At 41.2% G+C, this 19,744-nt stretch overlaps 1 protein-coding gene across 1 annotated transcript in view; it reads left to right on the forward strand.

Moving 5' to 3' along the window:
* Positions 1–12,353, forward strand: part of LOC126406116 (serine/threonine-protein phosphatase 4 catalytic subunit B) — a 38,841-nt gene extending 26,488 nt beyond the window's left edge. The window contains exon 9 of the mRNA XM_050070305.1: positions 11,443–12,353. Coding sequence (XP_049926262.1) covers positions 11,443–11,572 — 130 coding nt within the window. The 3' untranslated portion in view covers positions 11,573–12,353. The remainder of the gene's footprint in view (positions 1–11,442) is intronic.
* Positions 12,354–19,744: the final 7,391 nt, after the last annotated feature.

Consider the following 19,744-nt stretch of genomic DNA (forward strand, 5'->3'; position numbering starts at 1 on the left):
GTGTCCAAGCGTGCACCAGCGCGAGCCTTGCCTGAACCTCTTCTGTGAAGCCTTCTTCCGTACCTCCGGGCTCCGTACACCCGGGAGAGTTGAGCCTGATAGGAGGGGCCAAATTTGAATGTGTGTTTACAAACAGCAACTGGAAAATCCTCCAGACCCTACCTTAAGTGTAATGTAAGGTCTCATCCACTTATTATTATTTGAATATGAATTATTTGATAGTTGCTGCAAATAAATGAATGTATGGGTATGCATCAAAACTCTACCAATAAAACCAAAGAAGACGCGCAGGCAATGGTCACTTCGCGGTAAAACAGTTCAACTTTAGAACAGCTTTTCACCCCTTTCCCGGTAAGGGAATTGCTCATTTGTATACACACCACTAGATAAATCTAAATAGGCAAGCATCGAAGGGACAAGAATATGTGGGAAGAAAATGTCATTGCCTGTTGAAGACATTTAGTTAGCAACTTGTATAAGCTGCAGATTTTTAGTATTCGTGGTTTATTCATTCAGTTAGATTCAGATTTGCTTTATTGGTGTAAATATCACAACAACAATATTGCCAAAGCATCAAGAATCAATTCAACAAAAATTAATGAATTTCATGAATTAAAACAAGAAAAGAGTAGCATAGTACTGTTAAAACTTACTCTGTTTGTGGGCGTACATATGTGTTCGAGTTATATTATTGTATGTGTGATTTTGTATGTGTGTGTGTGTGTGTATGGGGAAGAAATAATTAAAAGAAAATAATGGTAATAATAATGATTAAAATAATTGTGATTATTATCACAATTAAGTTATCTTTTTTTTGATGAAGATAAATGATAATTTAATCATTAAAGATTCCTTCAAGACATGTTTTAACGTATATAAATGTTTCTCTTTGAATAATGTATGATGCAGTTTTTCCACAAAAAATTCAATTCTCTTGTTAAAATCCTTAAAATGACATCTACACCTTCTCCCTCATTAAAAATGCTAGAATCTATCAATATGCCAATGTTATTCTTCATCCCAAAGGTTTCACTGTTAAGTCCATTCTCAGTGTATGTGCACTCATTCTGCACAGTGAGGCTCAAACATTCATCTGTAGGAACAAGAAGAAAACACATTTTTGAGTGGAGGAGGATTAAGTTATTGTAAACCATGGTTTTTAAAACCTTACAACCTGCACCTGACCCCCTATGAGAGCCAACCCATCCCGCAGCGCTGCTGTCCGAGGTGCTGAACAGGTACTGTAGGCCAGATGCTGCAGAGAAATCCGTATTAACAAGAGGCAGAAGAAAATAAAATAAATCCATTTAAACGACATAATTGCTGCCACAGAGTAATTCTGTGAACTGACAAGGAATGACCAGTGTGTGTGTGTGTGTGTGTTTCTGTAAGTTATTTCTAACTTACTCAGAACGCTGCTCTGTCACTTTCTGACCCGCCCCACCCAACCTGCGGGTTGCTTGTCAACACACGCATCACTATTGGCAGGTGTATAAGTAAACAAACAAACAACAACAACCACAAAGATCATTATTCACTCTCATATTACATTTATGGGAAGTTATTACAGTTTAGATTTTCACCTTCCCACATATGTAATAATTTCCTGCAAATGTAATAGTTATTACATTTGCGGAAAATTGTGTTTTACATTTGTAGTAGGCAGCTGCTATTACATTTGTGGGAAATTTATTACATTTGCGAGATTATTACATTAAAAGCTGCAGATTTGTATTGCGTTTGTGGGCTGTTATTACGTTTGCGGGTGTAACAACAACAAACCAACTTCTGTACAATTTACAGATTTTGTGCCAGGAAAACTAACCTGTCAACACTGTCAGGTTTCAGGGATGCGCTGTGGCAAGTTACAATGTTCCCACTGCAACTGAAAACCCTTTCGGAAGGGGAGCTGGTGGCTGGCACACAAAGGTACTTTTTTGCTAGGCAGCTCAATGTTGGAAAGTTAATTTCATGATTTCTCCACTATTTAAGAGGGTCAGCATTACTCTCTACACAAACTGACAAGTAGCTCGAAAGCTCATTTTCTACTACGTCTACTAGGTGTGCTGTGCTCAAAGATGCTTGCCAGAGATTTCTTCTTTTTAGCTGTAGGTGGCACTGCCACTGCTGCCTCCCCTCGGTCTGCATGCTCAGTCACAGCTGGGTTAGGCATAGGGCTGGGTGATAAATCGATTTTATCAGTTAATTCGAATTTGTAGTTTAGGTCGACTTGTTTTAATGAACATGAAGTTTCTCTTTAAAATCTGCCACCGACACTCCCTGCTGGGCTTCTGTAGTTCAGAGTGGGCTCACCCCTCCTCCCTGCGTGCTTGATACACAAACAACATGGCAGCGATTTAAATCGTGAATCGGATTTGTTGTGGAAAAAATAGGAGATTTTTTTTTTTTTTTAAGCCATATCGCCCAGCCCTAGTCACGTAAATGACAAATTCCAGCACACCATAGCACAACACAGCAGCATGTCAAGTGGGCCAAAACCAGGCAAAATTGCTTGTTATTATATTGTTTGTTATGGAGTCCGTGATTTCCCTGTGGCACTTACAAATGTTTGCGTAACTGTGCTTTGTTGTTGTTTTATGAGGCTCTGGCGGCTTTCAGTTGTCTCTTTGTCTTGAACGTTACATGGCTTGGCTTTCTCTCACATGCATTCCTCCTACTTTTCTCTGTGCTGTCTCAAGTGCTGATATAGATTGGTCGTGTTGCCGTGGGATGTGGCGACTTTAACTTTTAAACTTTTACACAGCACGTCTTTCTGTTCGACGTCGCCATACCTGAATCCAAAGTATCGCCATGTAATAGACGTTGCGTTTTTTTCACCACCAACTCAAGCCTGTTCATGGTCGTGCTCATGCTCTTCTTCAGCGTCTATGTTGGTCACTGCTGCACGCCGGGTGGTCACCTGACCATACGTGCTGCACATACCAGGATAGCTTGTGGGCGTGATGTCAGCAAACTCCACACACTACAGGAGAGGTAGTCATGTTCACAGGCACAGACGTTAACATTTATTAATCGCAAATCGCAGCCTTTTATGTGGTTATGTAATCGCACAGCCTGACATCGCGATTGCGATTAGATTAATCATGCAGCACTAATGATAGGGTACCAAACTGACACACAAACACACACACACAACACACACGCAGTGTTTTACTGAGCATTTTGCTTGTCCTATTTTTTTTTTTTTATTTCAATCAATTAATTCAATATTGCACTCACCAATGGCCAGATTAAGTCTAACCAAAACACTGCATCCTTGGCCACTTTGTTAGTTGCAGCGCTTTGACAGCATTAGTCCCGCTGTCCGTCGTCACAGCAACTAGTCCCGGTGGGTTGAGATTCCAGCTTTTTAGGGCCTCCTGCCGGGCTTTGGCAATATGCTCCCCTGTATGGTCTTGAGGAAAGCAGCTGGTCTGAAAACTGGTCCGTCTCCATGTTGTCGCTGAGTGTAGGTGAGAGTGGAAGGGGAGGTGGAAGGGTTGTGGTTAGGGCTGGGCGGTATGGCCTAAAATCACTATCACGGTATTATTTATATATCGAGGTATCGTAAAAAATAAAATAAATGGATAAATAAAATAAAATAGAAAGATTTCTCTCTCTTTGACTTTTACTTATTTATTTTTTTCCCCCATGCTTTATTATCAGTGTTTAACACGGGAGAGGGCGACGGGAGGTTGGCCACTTCCAGAGAGTGGAGGGGGAGAAAAATAATAATTAAAAAAATAAATAAATGGATAAATAAAATGAATTAGAAAGAAAAATGTCTCCCTCTTTTGTTTTATTTCTTCTTCTTTTATTTCAGTGTTTAAGACGGGTGAAGGTGGCGGGGGGGCCAGGCGGCTCCCAGGCCCTCTTTTGGGGCGGTCGTCCAGGCCAGGTGGAGGCCACCTCCATCACGTAGCGAGGGAGATGTGTGAGGCAGGCCGGCCACCGCGAATACCGCCCAGCCCTAGTTGTGGGCACAGAGCGAGGAAGGCGGAGCAAAGAGGTTGTGTGTCTGTGAGACAGGGACACAGGGAGAGGGAGAGGAGAAATAGGGGCGAACTTGCGGCCCATGTATCGTCATTTTAACGCAAAATGAACTGTATTGATAAAAGCGATATTGTCTCGTGTTATATCACGTTTAGAAATATATCGATATACATTAAAATCTCGAGATATTGCCCAGCCCTATCTCAGTCCCACAATGCTGTACAAAAAAAATGTGGTTTTAAGAGTTAAAATTCAATAAGTAGATGTGGCATTACTGTTTTTCACATTTTGCAAAAGTTCTTCATGGTGGACTTTAATGGTCCAAGAGGCTTTGTTGTACGGCACATCGATCTAGATATGTGTCCCAAATTTCATGTCAGTCTGACTTGTGTAAGGGGCATGGTCTTTCCAAAATCGTGCTTTTTGGCATTAAGCACAACGCCATCATGTGGTCGACTGGGGTCATAGTTCTAGGAAAGCATTTGCACAGCATTTCCAGTTATTTGGCCAAGGTCCTTTGTTTCTAGCTCATTCCATCTCACAGCAGTTTAAGCAGGGGCGTCTGACAGCGAATAATAATAATAATAATAATAATAATAATAATAATAATAAACCAGCACAGACTCAATAGGGTTCTGCCTCCTTGGGGTTCGAACTCTAACTACAACAATAACAGAATTACGGCCAATAATAGTAGTACCACATGCTAGCATACAGTATCTCACAAAAGTGAGTATACCCCTCACATTTCAGCAACCATTTTATTATATCTTCTCAAGGGACAATACTATAGAAATGAAACTTGGATATACTTAAGAGTAGTCAGTGTACAGCTTGTTTAGCAGTACAGATTTTCTATCCACTGAAAATTATTCAACACACAGCCATTATTGTCTAAACAGCTGGCAACACAAGTGAGTACACCCCTAGTGATACCTGTACATGTCGTTCAAACATGCAAAGCCACCTATCCTATTCATCATGTTCATGTTTTTGCCTTTTCATGGATTAGAGCTGTAAAATTTGGTGCTTTGGGTACAGTTATCTCACACTGGCCACTGGATGTTCAACATGGCACCTCATGGCAAAGAACTCTCTCCCTGAAACTACAGATGTACCAATACCACTTTTTCCTTCCCGATACTGATTCCGATCCCTGAATCTTAGGTATCTGCCGATACTGAGTATCATACCAGCGTGTGAAATAAAAATGGATGGGCTATGAATTGTTGTATGTCTCAATTCCTAAAACTCTATGTAAAATATTAAGAAACAAATACATAATAATAGAATGAATTCCATTAAACTTTTTTATTATTATTATCCAGTGTTGACACAGATCAAGACACAGGTTAAAGTAAAGCCACACAATTTGGTTAAAAAAAAGACATTTTAAAGGCTACAGTAGAATGTAGGGCTGCACAATATTGGAAAAAACTGACATTGCAATATTTATTTTTTCTCAATATATATTGCAATATTAAAAAATGCAAGAATTTTCACCAGATGGCTTAAAGTAAGAAAATTAAAAAATAGTGGCGGGGCTTTTGCTCACCACAACTGCAGAGGCTACCAGCTTCATTTGAAACAGACTACATTATAAAAGGGCCGTTATTTATCATTCCCTCTGTATCTTTATATTTTTACTTTTTATCCGCTCCCGTTGCCTTGATAAATTTAATGCATGGCGCCGTCATTTCAACTCAACACTTCCTGAACTTGTTTCAAATTAAAAGCCCCTTATAACCTCGGCTGAGAGAATCCCTCCATTTTCTAAATAGGCTTTTATTGTGAAACATTTCAATCAATCAATCAATCAATTTTATTTATAAAGCCCAATATCACAAATCAATTTGCCTCACAGGGCTTTACAGCATACGACATCCCTCTGTCCTTTGGACCCTTGCAGCGGATAAGGAAAAACTCCCCCAAAAAAACCCTTTAACGGGAAAAAAACAGTAGAAACCTCAGGAAGAGCAACTGAGGAGGGATCCCTCTTCCAGGACGGACAGACGTGCAATAGATGTCGTACAGAACAGATCAACATAATAAATTAACAGTGTTTGTAGTGATTTGTAGGAACTTCTTGTGGAGAAATCAGTGACTTATATGTTTACGTACGGTACTTCAAATGTAGCTCCTGCCATCTGCTGGTGCTTTTTAGGTGACTACAACATTTCGGCTGGCACATGAACAGACACTGTGACTGAAATAATAGTAAAAGTAATAAAAATAGGACAAGAATAACCCGGTGACATCACACACGTCGTGAAAGACGACCGGGGATAATTGGTGTGTACCATCGTGTAGTGTGTCATGTCTATCAGCCAAGTCACGGCACGATTTCATGACTCCACAATCGTGTAATGTGACTTTCAGAACGGGCAGAAAAGTCGTGTAGTGTGTTCCAGGCATTAATCCTCCTTTAGCATTTCTCCCTCTTGCATGTCGCTCATTTTCAGTATGTGATTGCAGCATGTGTATGAGAGGGGGAGGGGCTGCTGTTGTCAGAGAGGGAGAGACAGAGAGAGAGGCGAGCGGAGTGGAGCTTCAGAGCTGCTTTTCTGAAGCAAAACAAAAGTTTACATGTTCTAAAAAGAGATAACATTGCATGTCCTGCGATGTGACTATCGCGATGGCGATGTTCAAACGATATATTGTGCAGCCCTAGTATAATGCTTTTTAAACTCTGCTCCGTTTCCGTTTCGTTTGCCTGTAGCGTGCGAATGCATAATGACGTGAGGCATTACGTGGTATCGGATTGGTCATAGGCAGTACTCGCCGATGCCCAAAGCTGCATTTTAGGCTGTATCGGAGGCATTTCCGATACTGGTATCGGTACAACTCTATCTGAAACTGAGCTACAGCACGGTGGCTAAAATCATACAGCGGTTTTCCAAGATGGGTTCCACTCGGAACAGGCCTTGCCAGTGTCGATCAAAGAAGTTGGCTTCAAAAAACAGACGCATGAGTACTGCCAGCATTGCTGCAGAAGTTGAAGAAGCGGGAGGTCAGCCTGTCAGTGCTCAGACCATACGCCGCACACTGCATCAAGTCAGTCTGCATGGCCGTCATCCCAGAAGGAAGCCCCGTCTCAAGCAGGCTCACAAGAAAGCCCACAAACAGTTGGCTGAAGACAAGCAGTCCAGGAGCATGAATTACTGGAACCATGTCCTGTGGTCTGACGAGACTAAGATAAAATTGTTTGGCTCAGATGGTGTCCAGCATGTGTAGCGGCGCCCTGGTGAGGAGTAACAAGATAATTGTGTCTTGCCTACAGTCAAGCATGATGGTGGTAGTGTCATGGTCTGGGGCTGCGTGAGTGCTGCTGGCACTGGGGAGCTGCGGTTCACTGAGGGAAACATGAATTCCAATATGTACTGTGATATTCTGAAGCAGAGCATGATCCCCTCCCTTCGGAAATTGGGCCGCATGGCAGTTTTCCAACATAACAACCCTGAACACACCTCCAAGATTACAACTGACTTGCTTAGGAAGCTGAAGGTGAAGGTGATGGATTGGCAAAGTTTGTCTCCAGACCTGAACCCAATTGAGCACACATGGGGCATCATCAAGCAGGAGGTGGAGGAGCGCAAGGTGTCTAACATCCACCAACTCCGTGATGTCATCATGGAGGAGTGGAAGATTCGAGATTCCAGTAACAACCATAATAAATCTTTATGTTGAAAAAAATCGTGAGAGAATCGTGATCTCAATTATAAGCCAAAAAATCATGATTCTCATTTTTTCCAGAATCGTGCAGCCCTACCCTGATATAATGTAGGGGAAACACTGAACAGTTCAGTCACTGAACATGTATAATAATGAACTTTGTAAGAATAACGAGTTAGTGTGATTCCGATACCCAGCTTTATGAATTATCTGTGTTGCTCTTTTTGGAGAATAGAAAGTGAATGCAGTGAATTTTTGTAATTGTTGCCCCAAACTCTCTGCACAGTATTTTAGATATGGTAAACTAGTGAACAGTAGAGATTGTGTAGTGACTAGGCTTGTGCTGGTTTGAAAATTCTCCAACTGGTAAGATTTAAAGTCAAATATCTAACCGAACCGATATATCGAATTATATACCTAATTTTACCACTGGGGGTCGCATTTGAGCTATTTTTCCCAATAAAAGCCCATTATAGGTGTAATGTTCTTCCAATCCACTAGGTGGCGGTAATGCTGTATTAACCGCCAAGACACACAAGGTTACACAAGAAGAAGAAGAAACAGAAGGACACCAAGACGTTAGGGCAAAGACGGTGGATAAACCAGTAATAATAGTAGTAATAGTACAGTGTAGTATATACTGTATAGTACAGTACTAATCCAGTATCTTTGGTTAGGGTAACAAACTGAATGACTGCTGATTCCCTCGCACTTTTCCCCGCCCCCAATGAAATTTGATCTCTCGCAGCAGCAGCAGACAGCTGAGTGGATCTGCGGAGTCCCTCTGCAGCCTCTGAGACAAACTAAACAAAACACTTGTAGGCTCCTCCACTTCATTTATAAACAAACATAAACCTTATTAAGTTGCCATAATGCATGTTACAATGCAAGATAAGTTGAATATAGTCCCTTGACACGCTGCCGCCCCCCGGTGTATCCGGTTGACGTGAATTAAACCGGGTGGAGCTCTTCAACCGGACCAAACTGGGTAAACCGGACATCAGCACAAGCCTAGTAGTGAATTGTGGTTTCCAAACCTGCTTCACTTTGGTCAAAACTGAAATGCTTCTTGACAGTTAAATTTGTACATGAGTGATGTGTGTGTGGATTTTGTTGTAAAATAAGGAGGTATCGTGTCAATTAGTCCTCCTTTCAACTTCATGAATCAGCTGTTTTCATCCACTGCAGCAGTTCAGTGATGGGAACAATCTAAACAGGGCATCATACAGAAGTCCAGCTCTTAATGGCATCCCGCTTTGCTCGTGGCAAGTTAGGTCACCCCTTCCACTGGCTTCAAATTCAGAACGTTATCATATTTGCACAGTTTTAGTTTACTTTAGAGATTAACCCTGACATGTCTCCTCTAGTCACCCAAAAAAACAAATGAACTTTCTAGTAAACAATGTGTGCAGCTTGTCCCTCTCCCACCTCTACTAATATTTGATCTCCTTCATTTTGCAGTGCCCAGCTCAGACAGTAGTGGTTCTGGTTGTCCGATTATGAACATATGTAATATAATGCTAATCAAGTTGTCGTATTGCTTATTACTAATGCAATACAAGTTGGATTTAGCGCTGTGTGGCTGTTGACACAGGTTGCTGATGTAGGCTAATTTTAAATTTGCCAGAAAGTGTCATAATGACAAATGCCGGTTCAGCCGTTTTGCATTAAATCAAAACGGTTTAAACTTGTACGCCAGACTGGACCAGCAAAACTGAAAATCGACGCGAGTCCTTGGGCTACACGATTATGGCTAAAATAATAATCAATTATTTTGATGAATATTGAGATCACGATTATTTATCATGATTATTAATTCATTTTAGGCACAAAATAATGTTATTGCGCTGTCAAATAAACAGCGCGCCTTTGACTCCCATGCTGTGCTACATTCCTGCTAATAGCCCCTTTTCCACCGCAGGAACTTTTATCATTTACCCGGGATTTTGAAAAACCTCGGCGCGTTTCCACCGAAATTACCCGAGGGAAAAAACTTCCCCTCAACCCCAAACTTTCCCTGAAAAAAGTACCTAGTAGGGGGTAGGGCTTTTCAGATTCCCCAGAATTCTTGAGGGGCGGGGCTGTGTGCTGAAGAACTCTGATTGATGGAACACACACTTGCAGCGTTCCGCACAGTGTGGCTGCAAACTTTATTTAATTTCTACAAGCTTAACTTTGTTTGTGTTTTGATTAAGGATGGGTACTGTAACCCGGTACTAAATTAGCCCCGGGGCTAAATTATCAAAGACCGTAGTATTGATAAGCGCTAACGGTATCGGTTCTTTTGTGCCAGCGCTGAACTCCTCCACATACACACACATACACACACACACGCCTACGCGACACGGTAACTGGTGAACAGCTGAGCAGCCGTGGTGGAAACGAAGTGAAGATAACTCGAAAATGACTCGAGTTGACAGCAGCTACACTCGTTGCTGTAAGTGACATTAACCATTGGCGAGTAAGAAGCTAATACTTTATTAATACATGTGTTCAGCAAGCATGAAAATGTAAACATGTAGACAGCGATATTCAATATGCTCCATCCACAGTCTCTCATCCATGACTCTAATGTTATGTCTTACACAAGGACAGCACGCTAGTTCAGCTAATAGTGAATTGTTACAAATAAGCTCAAATGACAGCTGTCTGTATGTAGACTAACTTAGTTTGACACTTATCTTAAAATACTTTTAAACTTAGCTGCTGGCTGAGACAAACAGCCCTTCTTCTCTCTACCAGCACTAATGTTACCATGTTACCAGCCAATAAGGTGGCGGAGCCAAATATAGGGCACACGCCGAATCATCTACGTCATCAGCCTGATTTGAATACATTTTCCGGAACTTTGAGGTGCGGTGGAAACGCAAACCACACAGATTGCCGGGAATTCTTTTACCCAGGTAAATTAATTCTTGGAAATAAAAGTTCCTGGAAATGTTGGTGGAAAAGGGGCTATTGATCAAATCTTTGGAGCATAATTTGTCTGGTCCTTATTCACAGTGCATCTCCATTAAAATTGTATTCAAACTTTTTACCCTAAATTAAATCAGCAGAGCACTGCTTGAACTTTCCTTTGCACCTGAATTCAGTGCATCTGCTAGAAGCAAAATATAAATAAAGATGTACCAAAAATATAAGCTAAATGAAAATAAGTAAGCCATCACCCAATTCAACCAGATGAAAACAATTTTTAATGGAAACGCCTTCAGTAAAGGGAATTGCATCAATTATTTCTGTCTGTCTCGGGTAACTGGTTGAATTGGGTGATGCACTGTACAGTGTAGCTGTTATGGTGTCTGAGTGGTGGAAAAGGACAGGGACTCAGTGAGGTAATGCAAACTAACATTGGTGGATGATGATGACCCGTTCTGAGGGCCTAGCTCTTTGTCCTCTGCTCCAAGGATGTTGTTTTGTCTATCTGCTCTGTTGTATATTACTCTTTTTCTCTAGATTGCAGCTGCAACATTAAATTAATTTAATTTATTTTAATTAAATCAGCAGTATGACAGTCCCCTAAAAAGGGAGGCTGACCGATAGTTATATCCTTTATATTCATAAATTTAGGCACATTGTATGACTCTAAAATACAAGGTTATTGTCTACCAGTGATCCTCAGGGACCCATTCCATACCTCTGACACCGCCTTAGTGCACATGCTTCAGAGAGCAACAAGAGTTTAATGCGTCCTTTCAGATTTGAATGCGTCAAGGACACAGGACATGTAGCTGGCAACATCATTGTATGTGAATGTCCTAACCAGTTCTTTCTCATCAGATGTGGAAATGTAGCAGCCATCTTGGAGCTGGATGAGCATCTACAGCGGGAGTTCATCATATTTGAGGCAGCGCCGCAGGAGACCAGAGGCATCCCCTCTAAGAAGCCAGTAGCTGACTATTTCCTGTGAAGCCTTTGAGAAGACGGCAATGATGTGTTGAAATCTCTGGTACAGTTTCACACCAGCTGCCCTCCATCCTGCTGCTGGACGGTCCTGTCAGTCTGAACTCAAAGCAGTTAGACAGAAAACCTGCCAAACCCTGCAAAGCTTCATACAGCTTCAGCTTAAAGAGCTGGGTTTTTGCCGTACTGCCTAAGGCTGACAGAGCAGTCATTGTGAAGGATGTAGGGGCGAGGTGGATACTGGGCCCATGACTGTTGTCACTTCTCTTCATTTTCTCCCCTCAGCCTCCATCCATTGCTTTCCCTCTCTCCCTGTAGATACCACATTTGACCTCTACCACTCTTTTAGTATTCCTCCAAGACAGACATTGTCATTTAGTTGAAAAAGTATATGGAGGGAGTTATATCTTCTTTTTTTTTTCCTTTTCTTTTTTTTTTCAAAAATGTGCAGATGTAGAAAGTTTAACCATTTTATCATTTATGAATTCCTTCAGTGCATATGTTGTCTTGTTTTTGATTTTTGTATAATTGTTGCTACCAGGATTAAATGCAAGATGACGTATTTCTTCACCCCCTTTTTGTTCTTATGTTTAACTGTCATCTGTCATGTGCATCACTAGTTAACATGTGCTGCTGCTCTGCACCATCACAAATACCAGAAATGTAATCACTGGCCAACAGAAGTCACTATATTCACTGTATTCTCTCTTAATTCATTTAAATCTACAAATCTCTGTAGGTCTGTCAATTTTGATATTGTGAGAATAAAGTTTTTGTATCAATGCTGATTTCTTTTCAGGTGTGGTTTAATGTCACATGCATACTAACTATGGCTGCAAATTAGGGGTGTTCACAAAATCCTTGTTTTATATTTTCAATTTTATGTTATTTTACTTAAGCTATATAGAGCTCAACAGTGTGGTTCTTGAAATAAAAATCCGATTCATTTTCCCCATAGAGAATTTGATGATTAGCCATAATATCGTAACCATCCAACATTAACTTACCACTAGCTGAAAGATTGTGAAACGATGGTATATGTTCCCGTAGAAGCCACGAGTTTGCATTATATCAACCTCGTTTAAAAAAAAACAAAAAACAAAAAAAAAAAATACTTTTTATTAGCAATGTCACAGAGAAGTACTACACAACCAATAACCCTTCAGGGCAACAGCGACATCTCTGATTGGTGGAGATGGCTGTTACCATGGAAACGTAAATAACCCCTGCGAAAGAAGCACCGTCCGAACTGTATCATCGTTTTGTTTTCCACATAACAGCCATTAATTCCCTATCTGACATGCTGCGGTTTTTTAGAGATGAGGAAAAGCGTGTCCAAAGGGGTGAAAATCACTACAAGTCAGGCCGTGGAGTGGTGTTTTTGAGGGCCAGATCGTAGGTGCTGCCAGGGCCAGAATGAAAGGCAAAACATACAGGCTTGCGGTGAGTTTTGCAGGCTGCCTAGTCAGGTCGCTAAGATGAGATGAGGGGGGGGGGGGGGGGGGGGGGGGGGCTTGACTGTCATGACATGTCAGCTTCATTAAAAGCATAGCTACAAATTAAAGCAACAATAGATGTAAAAACACAGACAGTACATCTGTGATCAGTTCTCTAATTTAATTTAACTATTTTTCCAATCTTTTCCTCTTTTCCAATTTCTCGTTTTATTTTATGGAAGTGATCAATGTAAGTGCACTTGTCCTTTAAACTCAATAAAAAATAAAAGCTGCCTGGTACATTCGTTACAGGCGTATCAGTTTGTAGAACAAGTTTGCAGAACAGTTTTCAACAGTTAGAACAAGAGGCTGCACTGCAACGTGCAAATCACTCTTTCTCGTGGCTGCCTGCGCTTTCCCTGCCCTCCTCCTCGCCACTGCTGTACACAATTTAAAAACTACAACACCCTTAATTCATGTAGGAACTGCTGCAGCCAATGTGCAGCCGGTGGGAGCTGCAGGACGACTCAACCACCATGATCAGTTTTTAATGTTTTATCAGGCAATAACTACTCCAGACTCTGCTCTAGTGTAATTTTCGGGACAATTAGGGCAGGATTCGGGATTCGGGACAACTGCTTGGATTTCGGGACTGTCCCGAATTTATTGGGACATCTGGTCACTCTAGTCTTGTACCTTTGCTTTTTTTCCTGTTTTCAATTTTTTTTTTTGCTTCGAATCGTGACATTTATGGTGGGACGGCTGTGGCTCAGAGGTAGAGCGGGTCATCCACCAATCGCAAGATTGGCGGTACGATCCCGGGGTCCTCCAGTCTGCATGTCGAAGTATCCTTGAGCAAGATACTGAACCCCAACCCCCCCCCCCCCAATTGCTCCCGATGGCTGTTCCATCGGTGTGTGAGTGTGTTAAAACTGAGTAGCAGGTGCCACCTTGTATGGTAGTCTCGGCCACCAGTGTATGAATGAATGGGTGAATGTGAAAAAAGGCGCTTTTATGGTCATGATTCACCTCAGAGCCGATTGGCTTGGTTCCAGCCTTAAAACTCTTTATAGAAGGATTTTTAGAAAAGTCAATGGTGAAAATGAATGGGAAATTTACTTCCGGAACCAAAGCCCTCAAAAAAGTGGGCGGGCACTGTTGAGCTCTACAGGAATGACAGAAGGGAGCTCTGAGTGCTCATCCCCTTCTTGTACACAGTGTCGGTGTTGGCCTTCCAGTTCAGTCTGTTGTCTATGTGAATGCCGAGGTACTTCTACTATTAAAACTAACATCATAAAGTATGATCTTTCTTGACTTAGAACAATGATGGAGCTATACCTGAGTGACCCATCTTTTAGGGTGTCTTCTTAGCAGCAAATAAAAAAGGTCTTTACATGGGTGTAAATAAAGACAGTGCAGGCAGTGCGGTTGAACTGGGGCCTTGCAAATGATTCATATTGTCAACTTGGAACTACACCCATGTTCAAAGAAAAACTTACATTACATTAAAAGTTGTGCCATTTACTATATGCTATATACCTTCAAAAATGCAGACATCTCCCTCATGATTTTTGTTTTTGGAAAATTGTCAGTAGTGATCTATAACAAAATAACATGCTTTTTACATTTTACATGAACTAAAAAAAATAATAATTATAAACTAAATCAGAATCAGCTTTATTCACCAAGTACGTGTGTACATACAAGGAATTTGACTCCGGTAGACTTGCTCGCAATCTGCCAGAAATGACATAAGTACACAAATTTAGGCAAGAACATACAGAATATACAGTATACAAAAAATATACAACTATACATTAAAAAAATAAAAAATAAATATATATATATACATATATATATATACACAATATACAAGGATGCAGTGTTGTTTGACCTGCCATTCTGTGACCGGGAAGAAACTGTCTTTGTGACAGGTGGTTTTGACGAACAGTGCTCTGTAGCGCCTACCGGAGGGGAGGAGTTTAAACAGATTGTGTCCGGGGTGTGAGGGGTCTACAGTGATGTTTGCTGCCCGTTTCCTGAACCTTGACCTGTACAGGTCCTCAATGGAGGGAAGATCAGTTCCAATAATCCTCTCTGCACACGTGATTGTCCATTTCAGTCTGTTCCTGTCCAGTTTGGTGGCAGATCCAAACCAGACGGTGATGGATGTGCAGAGAACAGACTGGATTATGGCTGTGTAGAACATGATCAGCAGTTCCTGAGGCAGGTTGAGCTTCCTGAGCTGTCGCAGGAAGTCCAAGAGATTGTGGTACCGAGAAACCTGAAGGTGTCCACAGTAGACACTGTGCTGTTGAGGATGGTGAGGCGGGGCAGTGTTGGGGGGCTTCTCCTGAAGTCCACTGTCATCTCCACAGTCTTGAGCGGGTTCAGCTCCACCTGGAGCTATGAGTAAGCTAGTTAGTCCCAGAGGCTTATCAACAACAGCGTTTCTATCAAAAATTGTTTGGCAATATTAACTCTGTTTTTTTAACAAATGTACTGAGTGTTTGTAAAATGTCCCTGCGAAACTCTGGTATATGTTGTGCTGTTCTCGGTTGTTCTAACACCCAAACGAAACTAAATTTGTGGCTCAATCGGCAGTGTTTTGAACATGCACCCAGAACAAAAAGGGTTTGTCCTGCGGTACCGTTTTCATCGCCTACCAACCAATGAGGAAGCCAAAAGAATGTGGCTAAAAAAAAAATGAACCTGAAGACGCCACTCAAAACATTGTATGTGTGCTCATTTCATTTTGTCAACAAAAAGCCGACGGAGGAAAACCCGCATCCCAATTTGAGGCTGGGCTATGAAAGACAACCTAAGGAGAGACGCCGGAGGGGTATTGCACAAAAGTAGAATAAAGAAATCCAGGATAACAGAGTAAGCGCAGCTTGACCTAGTCTGATCGGCGCATCTTGGCTTAATTGGTTACACATTTGCTGAGCCAGGATGAAAAGGTGCGGCTATGTCAAGCCAGGTGTAGATAGTTGGGATAAGCGCACGTTCACGGCATTCTTAAATAGACCACAGGATCGATCACAGAATCACCGAGTGGAAAATGGATAAGAGTCGCGCTTCCTATTTTACAGCCGCTGAGCAGCAGCTCCTAATGGAGTCATATGAGGAGGTGAAACACATTATAAGAAAAAAAGGCAACACCAGTACTATAATCAAGGGAAGGGAGAAAGCCTGGCAAACAATCGCGGACCTGCTTAATGCGTAACTAGTCCAAAAAAATGTACAATTATTGAACAGTAGCCTACTCCACTGGAACTGTTATAATAACAGTTAAAGGACTAACGGAGTTAGTTACTTTTCAAGTCCACTAATTAACAGTTGTACACTTTGTCGATTTTATCTATCCACTCTCCATGATGAACAAACTTGTCTGAGCAAAAGAGGACCTGGCAGCAGGTGAAAATAAAATACAAGAACATTTTGCAGGCTGGTAAGTGACTTTAGTGTAGACAAATGAGGTAATGAGATTAGGTGTTTGCTGACATATTGAATGTCTGTATGATTGCAGCAGTCAAAAAAGAATCCAGCCTGTGGCCCTTTGCTGCATGTCATCCCCCTCTTTCTCCCCCCTTCACGCTTACCTGTCCTATCCATTAAAGGCAAAATGCCCAAAAAAATATCTTTAAAAAAAAAAAAAAAAAAAAGCCCATAAAACTGGCACGGGGGTGGCCCACCCAGCCAGGACCTGACCACAGAGGAGCTGGCACTTGATTTGAATAAAGAGAGGCCAGTGATGGAGGTGATCCAGGGAAGGACTGTGACAGACTCAGTCCCTGCAACAGAAACTGGCTGCTTCATACAAGGTACATATTGCAGTACTACTGCACATGGAACACAATCAAAAATATTATACTGTCTGACTTTGGATTTCCTTGCAGTGTCTGGGGACACACTTCTACTTTTGGAGCCACCAGAAGATGATCTGGCTACTACTGTACATTTTATTGAAATCACAGGCTTGGCATGTCCTGTCAAAATTCTTAATACATGTTCTCTTGGTACATGTATGTATATGGCAGGGGGAAGGCACATCTGCAGCTGTAGAATGCACAACTGCAGATGAGGAGACGGTGTCACTGGACTCCAGAAGGCTTGAGGTATCATGTCAATTCTGTGGAAATATCCTGCTTATTTAGTCCATAATGGATATGAAGTCAGTGATGTGGTGCTAATAGAAAATGTTATGTGTGTAACAGGACCCAGACACTGCACGGCCTCAGAAGCAGCCTGATAACATTGTAAGTATTGGCTAAAGTAAATCTACATTATGCACAGATCCTGCTGTGCTAATTGACATTTCTTTTACAGAATTCACAAAATGTCAGAGCTCTATATGGAAAACATCTTGACAGACAGATAGAGCTGGCAGAAGTAAAAATTGAAGTGGAGAAAAGAAAGCTGCAAGAAATGGAGCTTGATCTTGAAATTAAAAGAAGGACCCTTGTGAAACTGCACCTAGAAATCCAGAAATTAGAAAGTGAAGTGAGTATTTCAGTGCACACTGTAACCATATCTGTAATATAGTGTATTAATAGTTGTTACTTTTGCTTTCTATTTCAGGTTCCAAGCAGACAAAAGAGGACTGGGAAATAAAACAATTGAACGACAAAACATTGTGGTGTCCTCCCTTTTTCATGAATGTGCGGTATACCATTGATTTGGTGAAGTGGAATTTAAAAGATAACCACACACTGTGTGCTACCAATGCCAGGTAAAATGCACATACACAGCAAAAAGTAACATACAAGATCCTTTACTGAAGAGAGGCTAAATTTGTTGATTTAACCTAAGTGGAAAAATGATGCAACATATTTAGAAAAAACATGGAAATGCTGTAAAACACATGAATTTGTCACAGGATTGACAGTAAAACTACCAGATGAATCACTAGGATTAATCTTAGCCTGGTTGTTAGCCTGGTCTGGAGCAGGCTAGCTGCAGAGAATAAATCGCCATAGTAACTTGACTGGGTTAAATTTGACCTGCTTTCATGCAACTGACTTGAGGCTAAGTTCAGCCAGGATAACCAACATATCCAAGCTTAATCCCTTATCTTGGTTTTGTGCAATATCCCTCTGTACTACGAAGCCAGTTCAACTTACCTAGGATATCTTTTCGTTATCTAGGTCAACTAACCCTAACAATCGTAATCAAGCTAAGTGGTCACACGACGGTGGTTATCAACTTGGTAAATCAACCCAGGTTTTCCCAATCTAGTTATAAATGCGTTCACATAAAAGGGGCAGTATTTGCAGCATGTCGCCAATCACAGCCATGGAAAAGACCCACAGAGCAGCGTACTTCACTCTAGAGGAGCAGACAATTATGCTTCACAAATATGAAGAATTCAAGCATTTAATCCAAGCCAAAGGTAACACAGTAGCGGCTGCCAAAAGTCGGAAAGACGGCTGACAAAAAGTCGCCGACTGTGTGAATGTAAGTTAAGAGGTTTATACTGTATATCTTATGACTTACGTATATTGTGTACTATACAATATCATAACCTTATTTAGGACATGAGTAGATTTGTCTGTAATTACATTTGTGTATTCCATTAAATTGATGTGATGCGTAGATGGTGTATATGACTTTTAATACTGTGAATTTTATATGAATTTTAATCTCGTTCTTTTAGTTCTAACCCCGGCGGTGCAAAATGCACATGGGAGCAAATCAAAAATAAACATAAAAACATAGTTAAAAGCGGTAAGAAAACTTATTCTCATGTTTTTATGTAGTTTATGTTTTTTTAAGTACAGCAAATAACATACAAGGCTTTAATGCCTCAATCACTCTCAGTTGTTGGATAATATCAGTACAAAACAATAACAATCTGACATTGAAAAACAGGAAGAAAAACAAAATAAAGAAGACAGGAGGGGGCCCTCCTACACAGGATTTTATTCCTGCTGAGGAGCTGGCCTTCTCAAACAATGAGGGTCGCTCCTTAATGGAGGGAGTGGAGGGGGGAGTCTCCTCTTACCCTGTTGGAAGTGGCAGCTCCCAACACCCGCATTTGTACAAGGTATGTGTCTGTGGGTAAATGTAAACTACTGGGTTGCTGATAAAATACAGTTCATTAATATAGGCGCAGTATTGTGGGCATATTTATCATGTATTTCTTTTCTGTACAGTTGATGGAGACATTAGTGTTGCTGCAGTGTAGCTGATCAAGGATTAAATGGGCCATTTGTTTTCCCAGGTGGAGGACCCAGATGATGAGAAGGTGTCTGTGTGCTCAGTGAGAGTTTTGGGGGCACACTTTCAATTTTCAACTCAGTTTTATTTATAAAGCCCAATATCACAAATCACAATTTGCCTCACAGGGATTTACAGCATACGACATCCCTCTGTCCTTTGGACCCTCACAGCGGATAAGGAAAAACTCCCAAAAAAAACCCCTTTAATGGGGGAAAAAAACGGTAGAAACCTCAGGAAGAGCAACTGAGGAGGGATCCCTCTTCCAGGACGGACAGACGTGCAATAGATGTCGTACAGAAGAGATCAGCATAATAAATTAACAGTAATCCGTATGACACAATGAGACAGAGAGAGAGAGACAGAGAGATGCAGGACAGACGGTAATGACAGTAGCTTACAACAACATTAATGAAAGTAATAATATTATAATTATAGTTCTGGCTACTGTGATACAATATGTTGAAAGTATATATTAATATCTGACAGTATACATATGTGACAATAATCATATGTGTATAATA

Source organism: Epinephelus moara, chromosome 18 (assembly GCF_006386435.1).
Source record: "Epinephelus moara isolate mb chromosome 18, YSFRI_EMoa_1.0, whole genome shotgun sequence".
In the NCBI taxonomy this organism is placed as follows: Eukaryota; Metazoa; Chordata; class Actinopteri; order Perciformes; family Serranidae; genus Epinephelus; species Epinephelus moara.